The sequence below is a fragment of the Oncorhynchus masou genome, chromosome 14 (assembly GCF_036934945.1).
Source record: "Oncorhynchus masou masou isolate Uvic2021 chromosome 14, UVic_Omas_1.1, whole genome shotgun sequence".
Classification (NCBI taxonomy): domain Eukaryota; kingdom Metazoa; phylum Chordata; class Actinopteri; order Salmoniformes; family Salmonidae; genus Oncorhynchus; species Oncorhynchus masou.
The window spans coordinates 3002776-3016454 of record NC_088225.1 but is presented as its reverse complement, the minus strand read 5'-3'; the positions used below and the strand labels follow the sequence as shown (position 1 = coordinate 3016454).

Here is a 13679-nt window from a genome sequence, read left to right as displayed (position 1 = left end):
GCCTTCCTTCATCCCGGTAGCGGTGGAGACAGGTTGTCCTCCTCGGACACAGTCAAGCGTAGCTCCCGGAGCCGCTTTGACAAATGGATCCGCGCAACGCTTGTCTTTGGGCTGGAGGGACTGGGGGGGAAGGAGGGGACGTGGAGGCGGGGAAGGGGTAGCGGTGAGGACAGTGATTGATAGCCGACGTGGTAAATAGTGCAGAACTTTTTTTTTAATAGGAGTACAAGAGGTGTTTAAAAATCGCAGTAATGGAGAAATATGGAGCCACGGGAGGGAGGGAATGGGAGGGAGGGAATGGGAGGGAGGGAGGGAGGGAATGGGAGGTAGGGAACGAACGGGAGGGAGGGAACGGGAGGGTTGGTGGAGGGAGGGAATGGGAGGGAGGGAGGGGAGGAAACGGGAGGGAGGGAATGGAGGGAGGGAACAGGAGGGAATGGGAGGGAATGGGAGGGAGGGAACGGGTGGGAGGGAGGGAGGGAATGGGAGGGGGGCATAGGAGGTAAGGTAGAGGGGGAGGGTTGGTGGGAGGGGATTTTATTTAAAAAGAAGGGGTTTTGACTTTTGAGAGGCGTGTTTCTGCGAGTGTGTGTGTGTGTGTGTGTGTGTGTGTGTGTGTGTGTGTGTGTGTGTGTGTGTGTGTGTGTGTGTGTGTGTGTGTGTGTGTGTGTGTGTGTGTGTGTGTGTGTGTGTGTGTGTGTGTGTGTGTGTGTGTGTGTGTGTGTGTGCGTGCGTGTGTGTGCGCGTGTGCATGCGTGTGTGTGCGCGTGTGCATGCGTGTGTGCGCGCAAGTGCTACCGTGTCACTCTCTCGTTTTATCAATTGGACATATTTTGCTGAACCGAATTGAACTTTTCCATTCCATGTCAGTTGATCTTGGAAACAATCCCAGTTGTCAAGATGCGATGGGATGTTGACACTAGCGGAGAGTGGTGACAGTGCTCTGTATATTAAGCAGCAGCTCTAGCAGGCTCAGGTTGGATTCTGAAACCAAATGTTTGGCCTATCTGTCCATCAACGGAGAGGAAGTGCCGGTTCGTTCACCTATTAGACGTAGGAAGGAAAAAAAACAAAAAACTCCTGGGACTCGACATGGTTCGTACTTTTATGCTTTCAACTCCACTATCTTGCCAATTCCAATGTCATCGCTGTTGTCATTACCGTCGCTCTGTGTTCCTGGCCGACATTCACACGGTCGTCAGTGTTAGACGCACGTGTCTATCATCCCAGTTTGACCACGAACGGCGTTACTGTAGGAACATCATCGTCGTCATCATCATCGTCGTCGTCACGAGCTATTGCGGCGCTGATACCCACAATTTGAAATAGGAAGTGCCTATTTAGCTAAATGGAAAAGAAGGACTATTCTACAGTATGACTGAATGAGTGATCCGCTGGGCAGGGCCTGGAGGTGTTGAAGGTAACTAGAACAGCAATAAAATAGAAAATATGCCACTGCCAATCAATAAAGGATGCCATGAATGGTTGTGTCAAACATGTTACCCCCCACCCCGGCACGCTCCATCCCCCGCTCCCATTGTAAACCGGTAACGCTGGTGCATAGTGGACCTGACTGGTAAGGAAGTGGCCATTAAAGCACGGGTTACAGCTAATCTGTTACACCCATGCATTTTGAAGACATGGCCGGGGTGAGGGAAGAGGGTGAGAGCGTTTGCATGTTTGAGGTGGTTGTTGTGAATGTGTGCATGCATGTGTGTTTGGGGGTGGGTGGGTGTGTATTTGTGAGTCAGGTGTGTGTGTGTGTGTGTGTGTGTGTGTGTGTGTGTGTGTGTGTGTGTGTATGCGTGTGTGTTTGGGGGTGGGTTGGTGTGTATTTGTGGGTCAGGTGTGTGTGTATGCGTGTGTGTTTGGGGTGGGTGGGTGTGTATGTGTGTGTGTGTGTGTGTGTTTGGGGGTGGGTGTGTATTTGTGGGTCAGGTGTGTGTGTATGCGTGTGTGTGTGTTTTTGTGGGTCAAGTGTATGTGTATGCGTGTATTTGTGGGACAGGTGTGTGTGTGTGTAGGACTGAGGCTGGTGGTGGGGTTCTAATGGATGGCTCCCATCACTCACTGTGCCTCCTCCGCCGCCCTCGGTAACGAGCGACTGGAGTGATGCGGTGGGCATGAAGAGAGGGAAGGAGGGAAAAAGGGATGGAGGGCAGCAGGAGGATGTAACGGTGCTTTGAGTGTCCTGAGAGAGAGAGAGAGAGAGAAAGAGAGAGAGAGAGAGAGAGAGAGAGAGAGAGAGAGAGAGAGTGGTGTGGCCGGGGGTCCCCACCGCCATGAGTTAAGCTCTCTCTGCTGTGAAATTAAAATGGAGTCGCACGCGAGAGGAGAGAGGGGAAGGAGAGCGAGAGAGGAGAGTGAAGGGGGGCTACCTTGTGCTTAAGGGGACAGCCCTCCTTCAGAATCACATTTGCAGAGCACCTCTATCTCTCTCGCTTTCTCTCTCAATTCAAAGGGATTTATTGGAATGGGAAACATTCCAATTCATTGCCAAAGCAAGTGAAATAGATTACAAACAAAACTGAAATAAATAATAAAAAATGAACATTAAACACACAAAGGTTCAAAAGGAAGAGACATTTCAAATGTCATATTGTGGCTATATACAGTGCTGTAACTATGTGCAAATAGTTAAAGTACAAAAGGGAAAATAAATAAACATCACTCTCCCTCTCCTCTTTCCTCCACTCTCCCTCTTCATTATTCTACCAATGACCAACTCATTCTTCACTGCTCTTTCCTCTGATTGAGTAGAACACTGTATTTATAAACTGTGTGTCTGAATCCTAAAATATACAGAACATCCTCAATTTTTATGAAATCACGAGGTTTTGAGTGTAAACGAGTGTCAATATGCTCTACTGCCACCTGGTGTCCTATCACCATACTACTGCAAACAAAGACGGTGCAAAAAAACCTTTCAAACCGTTGTCCCCATCTGATCATATTCCCTGCAATGATAGGGTGAGACCACAGGGTGGCGGTGTTACTTAGGACTCCCTTACAACTTCAACCATCTCATGTGCGTCGACAACAGCTATTGGTAAGATGTTTTTTAAACACCCCCAACATATTCAACCTGGTTCTTCTCCCGACATCAGTCATTTCAGTGGCGTCGTGGTACAACAATCCCCACTAGCAACCAGTGGACTGTAGTCTGTAAGTCTGTAAGACACTCCCCAGGACTTGGAGCAGGACCCAGAGTGTCTAGCTGTGCTAGACTGACCCAGTGGACCCACAGCCAACGTGCCACATGGGAGAGCAGCACCGAGGTGCCATGGAGGTGTCCTGGTGCCAGAGACTGGGCGGCCTAATTGCTTTAGAGGTCTGCCACCAGCAGGACAGCACGAGTGAAGTTACTGCCATGGCAGAGTGCCAGCCCTATGTTTGATGGCAGAGAGCCCAGCAGTGCCCAGTGATGTCATGTACAAAGCTGGCGGGTGCCCTCTGCTGCGCAATGTGAGTACTACATCAGGTGACATGCTATTTGATGGTCTCTATTGTTTTAAGGAAATATTTGACCCAAATGCCTCGTCTGGCATCAGTGGTAGATTATAGAGAGAGGCTATCACAGTTTTATTTTTTATTTTTTTTTGGGGGGGGGGGGTGGAATCCTTGCATGTCTCTTCTGTCATTGGGTGTATGTGCTTTTCTAGTCCCTGTCCACAAGGAAGTGCAGTTGCAAAAACCACTTCAACTCAATAAACTATTTATACCCACTGGCTAATTATTGGCAGACAACACCTAACAACACAATACATGCATAACCAACAACATATCAAAAATCAAAACACTACAGACACACACACACAAAACGACAAGACTGACATCTGGGTAAAGCACACACACACACACACAAAATGACAAGAATGACATCTGGGTAAAGCACACACACACAAAATGACAAGAATGACATCTGGGTAAAGCACACACACACACACAAAACGACAAGAATGACATCTGGGTAAAGCACACACACACAAAATGACAAGAATGACATCTGGGTAAAGCACACACACACACAAAACGACAAGAATGACATCTGGGTAAAGCACACACACACACACAAAACGACAAGAATGACATCTGGGTAAAGCACACACACACACAAAACGACAAGAATGACATCTGGGTAAAGCACACACACACACACAACGACAAGAATGACATCTGGGTAAAGCACACACACACAAAACGACAAGAATGACATCTGGGTAAAACACAGTGCATTACTGTATTGACATGCCTTTACAGTACGATGTGACTGTGCCAGTTCCTCTAGTAGATTGGCAGGTGGATTATACTGTACGTAGAATCAGTTTGACAGGAAAGAATCTTCTAGTTGGCTCGTGACACGGGTTTCCTTTATCTGCGAGCCAGTTGTGATTGATGCCGGGACGTATTTGCTTATCTACGTCGCTACAGTTCTGCACGGGGTGCCTGCTTTGAATGAGCGTTTCATTGCGTGGGCACTTTACTATATTTTCCAGTCTCAGCAAACAGTCGTGTCAAATTGCCATCGTTGTCAGGTGACATTATTGTTAATTACAAATGATATTAAATCAGATCTTCTCTCAAGTGAATGATTTGGTGTCTACTTTTTTGTTGTTGTTATCCACCAAGTAAACCAAATCAATGTGATTAACCAGGACCCAGTCGTAAGAGGTAAAGTTAGCTCCCATTTCCCCCACCCAGGTGCAGACCAGAGCAGAAATGTTCTGTGCTTTCTGAAATCAACATTCAAAAACAAGGCCCCATTTGTAGGCCCACGTGCTGCTGTCTGTCTCAGGTCCCTGTCACCTAGAAGTTCAGAGCAAATCAAATTTTGGTGTAGACCTTACCGGGAAATGCTTACTTGCAAGCCCTTAAGAAAATATTTGCTAAATAAACTAAAGACAAAAATATTCAATCTCCTCCTCCTGACATCAGTCATGGTACAACAAGCCCCGCTAAAAAATCAAATAAAAAGTAACACATTAAAAATAACCATAGCGTGGCTATATACTGAGGTAATTTGAACATGTAGGTAGGGGGGAAAAGTGACTATGCATAGATAACCATTCTCCTTATCTCTGTCCCTCTCTATCACATACATGATCCCTTTGGCCCGTTCTCCTTCTCCACACCTATGTGTTTGAAGTACTGAAACACTCATTCGGGGGTCAGAGGTCAGAAGGAGCAGTATGTGTCGAGCCATGCCACATCTTGTGCAGTGCTGGTAAAAGATAGCGTTGTTGGGTGGTGTGTCCCTTCTCAATTGTGTCTGTTGTTCAGGCATCTGCCAATAAAACACTCATGCTGAGACACACACACAGCCTGTCCCAGAAAAAAAAAAGGAGAGAGAGAGAGAGAGAGAGAGAGAGAGAGAGAGAGAGAGAGAGAGAGAGAGAAGGGCGCATGTGCTATGCTGATACAAATGACCTGAGCCTTTTAAATAAGGTTTATAAGCCACCCTGAACTGTAATGCTTTTTTTCACTGTACTGCGCTGTCAGGCTTGCCCATTGGTCTCACCATAAAGCAGTGGCTCTTATTCCAACTCAGTGCTCATCATCAGATCAAATCTCACATGACCGCTTCTACCCAGAACATGCAAACTGATATGAAGCTGAGATGTGCTTGAGATCTAAGGATGGCATTGTTGGACGTTTTGCATGATGTGACCGTGGCAGAGATTGATAGGACAAGGGGCGCTGCTCAGGCAATTTCCTCCCTCTTCAATCTAATCTTTTAAATTGCTCATAGCGCTATATGAAGTAACATGTATCATTATCATTATTATAGAGCTCAGATAGTCATAACATGATATTATGATACAGGACAATGGGGTTCATATCTGTGTTCGTTAAAGTTGTGGCCGACATGATGTAGGAAGTCAGAAAAACTGTACTTGCCCACTGTCCCATGTTGCTTCAGGGAAAGTCACTGGCGAAACGTGTACGAAACAACAAACCCTTTCCCCCAAAAGGCACGCCTCGATTGTGGTAATTGTCCATATCGCCCTTCTAGAGACACTTATCACATGGTCATAGGTTTATGGGCCTTTAGTAGACAGATGGTTGACTACTTTGGAGCTGGACACAAGGAACCACGCTATCTAGACTTGTGGGGACAGGACCCATCTACAGGGAGAGATGGGCTGGGTTATATAAGGCCTCTTTGGGTTTTTTACGGCAGCCATTTTGGGTCTTAAGGATGTTTTCAACTGAAACGTGTGATCGGTCAATTTCAAGCCTCATCACAAGCGGCCTTGGCGATTGTTTTATCGGGTGGTTGACGTTTGTGTCTGCGTCGGTTCCGGTTTTCCCTGAGCCCGGATATTGGCAGTGGGCTGAAGAGGGTTGTACGAGACTTCTAAAACGACACGCTGACACCCGACAACGGTGTCAATAAAAACCGTAGCCACGGAGATGGACTTTCCTTCATGCATCCCAGGGCTAAAGCCGTTTGGTTACAAACTAACCAACGTCCGACTTCTGAGGGAGCGATTCAAAACCTTAACGCCGAGCGGTGATGGAAATCAACACGAATACAACATGATATCTACTGGCGCGCAGATCTATAACCGTAAAGTCATGCTCATCCTCTCTGACCTCTGCAAGGCTTTACAGAATTCCAAGCCTCCTGTCTGACTGAAACAACAGTGCATTTGCATTGCAGCCGTGGCAAAAGTGTCGTCAGAGTGATTTGGCAGAACGCGTAATAATAAGTCGAGCGGATCTATTGAGCGTCGATCTACGCTCTTCCCTCACCTCGCTGTCGCCCCCCGGTTTGTGTTTACCCAAGTCCCAGTGGGCGGGGTCTGTAGTGCTCCACTCAGCTGAGTGTGTATCTGTGTGACAGGAGGAGGGACGAAGGATGCACCTGTAGCTCGACACCTGACTATCAGTGAGAGAGAGAGAGAGAGAATAGGCTGTACAGGGAAGAACAGCAGTAAAAGGATAAGAGCGGAAGAGGATTCTGGAGTGGCAATGATCTGATATTTGAGTCGATATATTTGGTTTTCCCAAGCAGGGTTTCTCCCATAGGTGCAGTGTGTGCTTTGGGAGGAAGGTCGTCTCCAGAGCTCTACATATATACAGGTGAGGTTATTGCATACACGCACACTCGCGCGCGCACACACACACACACACACACACACAGCCTTGTACAACCAACCTTGTGGGGATACACAATTCAGTCCCATTCAAAATCCTGTTATCCCTAACCCTTCACCTAACGCTAACCGTACCATTACCGTAACCCTAAATGAAACCCTTACTCTAACCCTAGCTCCTAACCCTAACACTAAATCTAGCTCCTAATCCTAATCCTAAATCTAACTTTAACCCAGCATTTGAGCTTGTGGGGACCAACAAAATGTCCCCAGTTGGTCAAAGTTTTGTTTGTTTACTATTCTTGTGGACACACACACACTCACTCTCTCCCTCTCTCTCACACACACACACACACACACACACACACACACACACACACACTAAACTGTGCCTTGACAATGTACAATTAGCAACATTTTGCCAGATAGTAAGATCGTAATGATGAAATATTGACGATCAAAATGTAAGCGCAAGTTGTATCTTTCTTCACAACGTCAAATATCGGGCTTACTACCCTCTTCCCGTAACATACCTAAACCAGATGAATACCTCTTAAACTGACCGGAAGTGGACTTCAGACAGAACGGGCTTCCTTGGGCCCCGCGTACCAGTTAGCAATAAGGACCTTTGAACACTGAGCCTTTTGACCACACACACACACACACACACACACACACACACACACACACACACACACACACACACACACACACACACACTGGGTAAACACTAAGCTGTTAGCACACACTGCACCTAACTGATTGCACTGTTCCTTGGTGACCATATGTCAATGTGTCTACATTTGTATGGATTCACTACAATGCTCTCGCTAGCTATGTCAGCTGTAAAATACCAATGTGACACTTTCATTTGCGTAACTCGCCTTGACATCCTACTCTTCGCTAATAATTACCAGCTCTATGATCTTATAGTCACGGCACCAATTTAACGTATACCAAAACACGTATAGTATATCCTTCGAGGGAATGACCCCAGCCCTAATGGCCGGCATATTGGCCACTGTTGCGTCAAAGCCTGCATCATGCAATAGTTTGACAGATTGACTGCAAGAGACATTACCCTCATAATTGACCGTGCTCCACATTTGGTCAAAATATTTGATGTGTGAATACCCAGATAAAGAGTCCAACGTTAGCGTGGGGAAATGGAGCTATCGGCTTTAATTGCAGACGGTTATCGCCAAAGGTGGCTTGCCCGTCAGTGGCGTTGAGCCCAGTCTGCACACACAGGTGGATGTTTACCGTAGCGTAGACCTACCACAGGACTGGAATGGTTACTACAGAGTGTACAGGGATATGGTCTCACTAGACATCTGGGCTCTTAAGCGCAGGTTTTTACTGCCTGTGACGCACCGGCGATACACTTTCTTTCAGGAAAGAATAACAGCGTGGTGATTTTGTTGGCTTGACTGAGTTTCTGGACGAGCAACATGGACATTATCCTTATGACCTTGAAGGGATGGCCTTTGGCCATCCCAAATAGTCACGCAACACAGCCACGGCCTTAAAATGAATGACTCTCTAAAATTGAGATCTCATGTTTCCTTGTGGAGTTCCTCGTGACGCCGTGTAAACGGACTCAGCACTTGGAGCTTTACTTGGAAGTTACCTTGTCAGCTGACCTGGACGACTGGCTGTGCCAGCGACTAGTCCAGGACACGGTAAAGCTTCTTGACCGATGTTCTGCTCTGAAGGAGGCTGTGAAACGGGAAGTCTAGGTTACTGATGGCTAAAGGACAAGAGGTGGACGGAATGACGGAGAGACAGACAGGGCGGACGACCTGAGAATGAGCTATATTGAATGTCACTGACAGACTGGCATTCCAACGGGCACTAGAACGGGCACTAGAACGGGCACCAGAACGGGCAATAGAACGGGCACCAGAACGGGCACTAGAACGGGCAACTGAACGGGCACCAGAACGGGCACCAGAACGGACACTAGAACGGGCACTAGAACGGGCACTAGAACGGGCAACTGAACGGGCACCAGAACGGGCACCAGAACGGACACTAGAACGGGCACTAGAACGGGCACTAGAACGGGCACTAGAACGGGCACTATAACGGGCAATAAAACGGGCAATGGAACGGGCAATGGAACGGGCAATGGAACGGGCAATAGAACGGGCACCAGAACGGGCACCAGAACGGGCAATAGAACGGGCACCAGAACGGGCAATAGAACGGGCACCAGAACGGGCACCAGAACGGGCAATAGAACGGGCACCAGAACGGGCAATAGAACGGGCACCAGAACGGGCACCAGAACGGGCAATAGAACGGGCAATAGAACGGGCAATAGAACGGGCACCAGAACGGGCACCAGAACGGGCAATAGAACGGGCACCAGAACGGGCAATAGAACGGGCACCAGAACGGGCACTAGAACGGGTACCAGAACGGGCACCAGAACGGGCAACAGAACGGGCACTAGAACGGGCAATACAACGGGCACCAGAACGGGTACCAGAACGGGCACCAGAACGGGCAATAGAACGGGCACTAGAACGGGTACCAGAACGGGCACCAGAACGGGCAACAGAACGGGCAACAGAACGGGCACTAGAACGGACACTAGAACGGGCACTAGAACTAGCAATAGAACGGGCACTAGAACGGGCACCAGAACGGGCAATAGAACTAATAAGGAAACCCGCTGTAGAAGGGTCATAAAATGGGTTGCACTTTGACTGCAAGACAACCAACCACAATAGGCTAGTACTACAGAGTCAGGTGACTGACACATGTATTAGTAAACCCAGATAAACAATTTTGCGTTACAAATATATTAGGGTGAATAACAATTGACAAGGAAAGAAAATATACTGTAAACCAAGAAATGATCACACGTAAAGCCAGATATTAGACCAGACATATCTTAGACAGACTATTAATGCTGAGGCAGATTAAATGATGCCCAGACTAGCTTTGCCCTCTGAACGTTTCACACTGGCAGGAAACCAGTCAAAGGAACTCAAACATTAACATGTTGGCCAACACAAAAGCAGTCTTGGCTTCTGTTTGCTCATCCACAAACCGAAACCCAACCCCTCAGCTATCGGGTTAAAGGTCACCAGCACCTAAACAGACCACCAAACGTACATTAGCATATTCTATGGAAATTTCCACGGCGTTGCTAGGCGACCGGTGGGTAATAGCCTAGTCCCTTCTTCTGGGGGGGGGGGGGGAGAGTGGCACAAAGCCGAGGCTTTATCTGTGTGCAGCGAGGGCAGAGCAGTGTGCGTGTGTTCACGTGTCTATGTTTACGTTTGCTCCATGTGGGTTCCCTCCGCCTGCATGCCTGTGTTCGCCTTTGCCTGCACATCACATAGTTCATCTGGTAAATGATGTCCGTGTGCTGGTAAATCAGTACACGTTTGCTTATGTGGGCAGATGTACCTGTGTAGAAACTCACAGGACAGACAATACAACCTGCTCTGCCTGTATTACACAATGAACAGCCAAACTCTCCCACGACTGTTACAGTCAGAGCAGGAGCACTTAAACTGCACCGACACACTACAGAACACGTGATTTTTGGAATGCACCTTTAGTATTTGTTTGCAGAACGGTTTACCTGGAATTTAAAAAGCTTTTCACCTGGGTACTTCTCTCTCTGGTCCTGACAGGGGAAACGGTCATTGAAAGTGAAACACTAAACAGAAACTCACGGTTGAATGAATTACTTTAATGAGTGGTTGCTTTTGAACCCAGGCCAGGGGAATTTCAGCTAGAAAAATAAGTAAATTAATTCCCAGAAATGACTGCATCCGAATGGAACTAACCCCGCACTCAGGTTTGCGCTAGCAGTAGTCGCTGTTGTAGTAGTAGCGGTAGTAGTCATATTTATTGTGATAGTGGTGGCAACAATGGTAGAGGGATTGATAATGGCAGTAGTAGCGGCAGAAGTAGTGGCCATGGTAGCGCGGCGCTTGCAATTCAAAGAGCAACACCTCAGTACGAGAGATTGGGCAACCCGTGAGTGTCATCTCATCCTAGAAAGGGTTTGGCTGAAATATGAGGCGCTATTAGCAGCCAACACATTTAGCTTGGCCAACACACACTAGGAGTAACCCAATCTCCAGCGGTGCCCTGTCATCCCTCCACCATATGGTGCCTATTGAGTTCCCCTGAAATATTCAGGAGGGCTCAGTCCGTTCCTCCTGACACAGATCTATCTGACACAGAGTCAGGTTACTGTGGTTAGGGCTTAGGGTAAGAGGTGTGGCAGGAGTTTGAATGGGGAATGGGAAGAGAGTCATAGGGGGATTTAACGTAACTCTCCCTCCCTCCTTCACTCTTCTCTCTGAGAGTTCATGACTCATGTCTGATCCATCTTCACTGTAAACATTGTGGAGCAGTAAAGCTACAGTTGTTAACTAACATATTACTAAACTTCTCTCGCTCTTTCTCTCCCTACATCAACCCAAGGCCCCTCCATTCTTCCATCCCACTCTCCCTCCTCTCTGTGTTTGTGTGTGGTCATGGCTGACCCATCGCCTGGCTGGTGGAAGCTGACCTTCCTACGTAAGAAGAAGTCAGAGCCCAAGGTTCTGTACGAGATCCCAGCGGAGCACGGCAGCAATACCACACCCCACAGTGGAGCCCCCGGGCCAGTAGAGGGCAACACGGAGGACAGCCAATTGAACGCCCGTCTGGAGAGGATAGTGGATAAGACAGCCACCAAGGGACGCCATGTCAAAGTGTCCCATTCGGGACGTTTTAAAGAGAAGAAGAAGATCAGGGCCACGTTAGCAGAAACGCCCGATCTGTTCCCTGGTCACAAGCCTAGCGACAAGAACCTCTGAGCTCTGGGAAATGAGTTCACGTACACACACGCAAACACACCAAAACGTCATGTCTTTCTCTATCAAACGAATTTGTGCAGACTCAAACACAGAAGACTTTCTTTGCCTCTCCCTCAAACACATACATTGGTCTCACCATTTCACACGGTCCCTCTATGACACCCAGTAACACGCACAGAGATGAAAGGCAATGCATCCCATTGGGCCATGACATTTTGTGTCAATCCAGTCAGATATCTCTGTTCTTTCGTTCCCTAGAAATCTGGGACGGACTGAGAGTCTTTGTAGGCATCTCAGTATCACACTCTCTCTGTCCCTTCCATCTATAACCAGTGGAGTAGTGGAAGAATGGGACACCTGATTCTCCCCTGTCTGTCTGCATCCTACCTAGGCCACGAATACATAAACAGACTACCTTTAATAAGGTGCTATTAGTCATCTCTTCATCTTAAATATTCAACAGGTCCTAGGGACATGGGGAGTTTCAGGTCATGCATATTACACTGTACAGTCATTGTACGGTACAGAATGTGTACTTTGTTGGTGTTGCTAAGTTTCTCGTCTGTTCAAAAGCAAATAGGTAACGTTTGAAACAGACGTTGTTGTTTGCATAACAGCTTTATGACCTAGAGGGCATGGTTACTGGCTGTTGGAGGTTGACTGGTTTCCATAGCAAAATACTATGTCACGTGTCATTCGTAGACATGTCACCTCAAAAATCAATTGTTCTAAAATCAATTGTTCTAAAATCAATTGTTCTAAAACTAACCTGAGTTTTAAAACCTGAGTATATATTGTCCTGTTGTTTTCTTCTTTCTTTAAAGCTTTTAAAACATACCGGTAGGCCTCTCTTTCCCCTTCAGAATTTAACCTCAAACTAGACAAACGTTTCAGTTTTTCTTCTAGTTGCACTTTCTAATGTAAAAGTGAAGGACTGCTTCATAGATCGACTGCAAGGCTCCAACATATCTCCTCTGCATTTCTCCAGTGTTGCTTTGGTGTTTACAACAGTCGTTGAAGATATTGGCAGACACTGAAGCCAAACTAAAACCAGAGATGGAAGAGGAAGCGAGACACCCCACTTGCTGTTTTCTTTTTTTTTTTGGTTCAATGAAGTAAGTGGGCCAGACCCAGCTGCTATTGCATTGGTGGCTATGGTCGACACACCCAGTTAAGTAGACTGGAACAGACTATTTATTTTCGATGGTAAACGGCCTGAGTGAACTATCTTCATTTATCCACCATATTCGCTAAAACTACTCATGAGATCCCTCCTCTACAAAGACTGAAAAAGTTCATTTCATTTCATTTTCACCTTCTACACTTAATGACAAAAATCACTTTCATTGAAACGGTGCTGTACATTCTGAGTAATTTTGTAAAATAAATACAGACTTGTTTTATAAATAAAATATATGTCGTATTTTATTGAAATGCTTACGACTCTTTCTTGTGTTACTGTGGACTCATTCCATTGCCCTCTAGGATGATGCCCTCTAGTGAGAACAAGCCCAATGTTTATCTCAAAGTTGGCACATTCGATCTTAGGCAGCAGGGTTGGGGTCAATTCCATTTGATTTCCAGTCAATTCAGAAAGTAAGCCCAATTCCAATTCGACATTTTCTTCTTTGAAAAGCATTGAAGAGATTTGGAATTTGAATTTAAGTGTACTTCCTGAATTGACTGGCGTCAAAATGGAATTCATCCCAACCCTGCTAGGTCTATTATGGCAGTGGGTCCCAAACGG

At 46.9% G+C, this 13679-nt stretch overlaps 1 protein-coding gene across 1 annotated transcript; it reads left to right on the top strand.

Moving 5' to 3' along the window:
* Positions 1-6342: 6342 nt before the first annotated feature.
* LOC135553958 (proline-rich protein 15-like protein A) lies at positions 6343-13360 on the top strand. Its single transcript, XM_064985921.1, has 2 exons — positions 6343-7086; positions 11556-13360. Exon 2 carries the CDS (start codon positions 11609-11611, stop codon positions 11930-11932), a length of 324 nt encoding a protein of 107 aa, XP_064841993.1. The 5' UTR covers positions 6343-7086; positions 11556-11608; the 3' UTR covers positions 11933-13360.
* Positions 13361-13679: the final 319 nt, after the last annotated feature.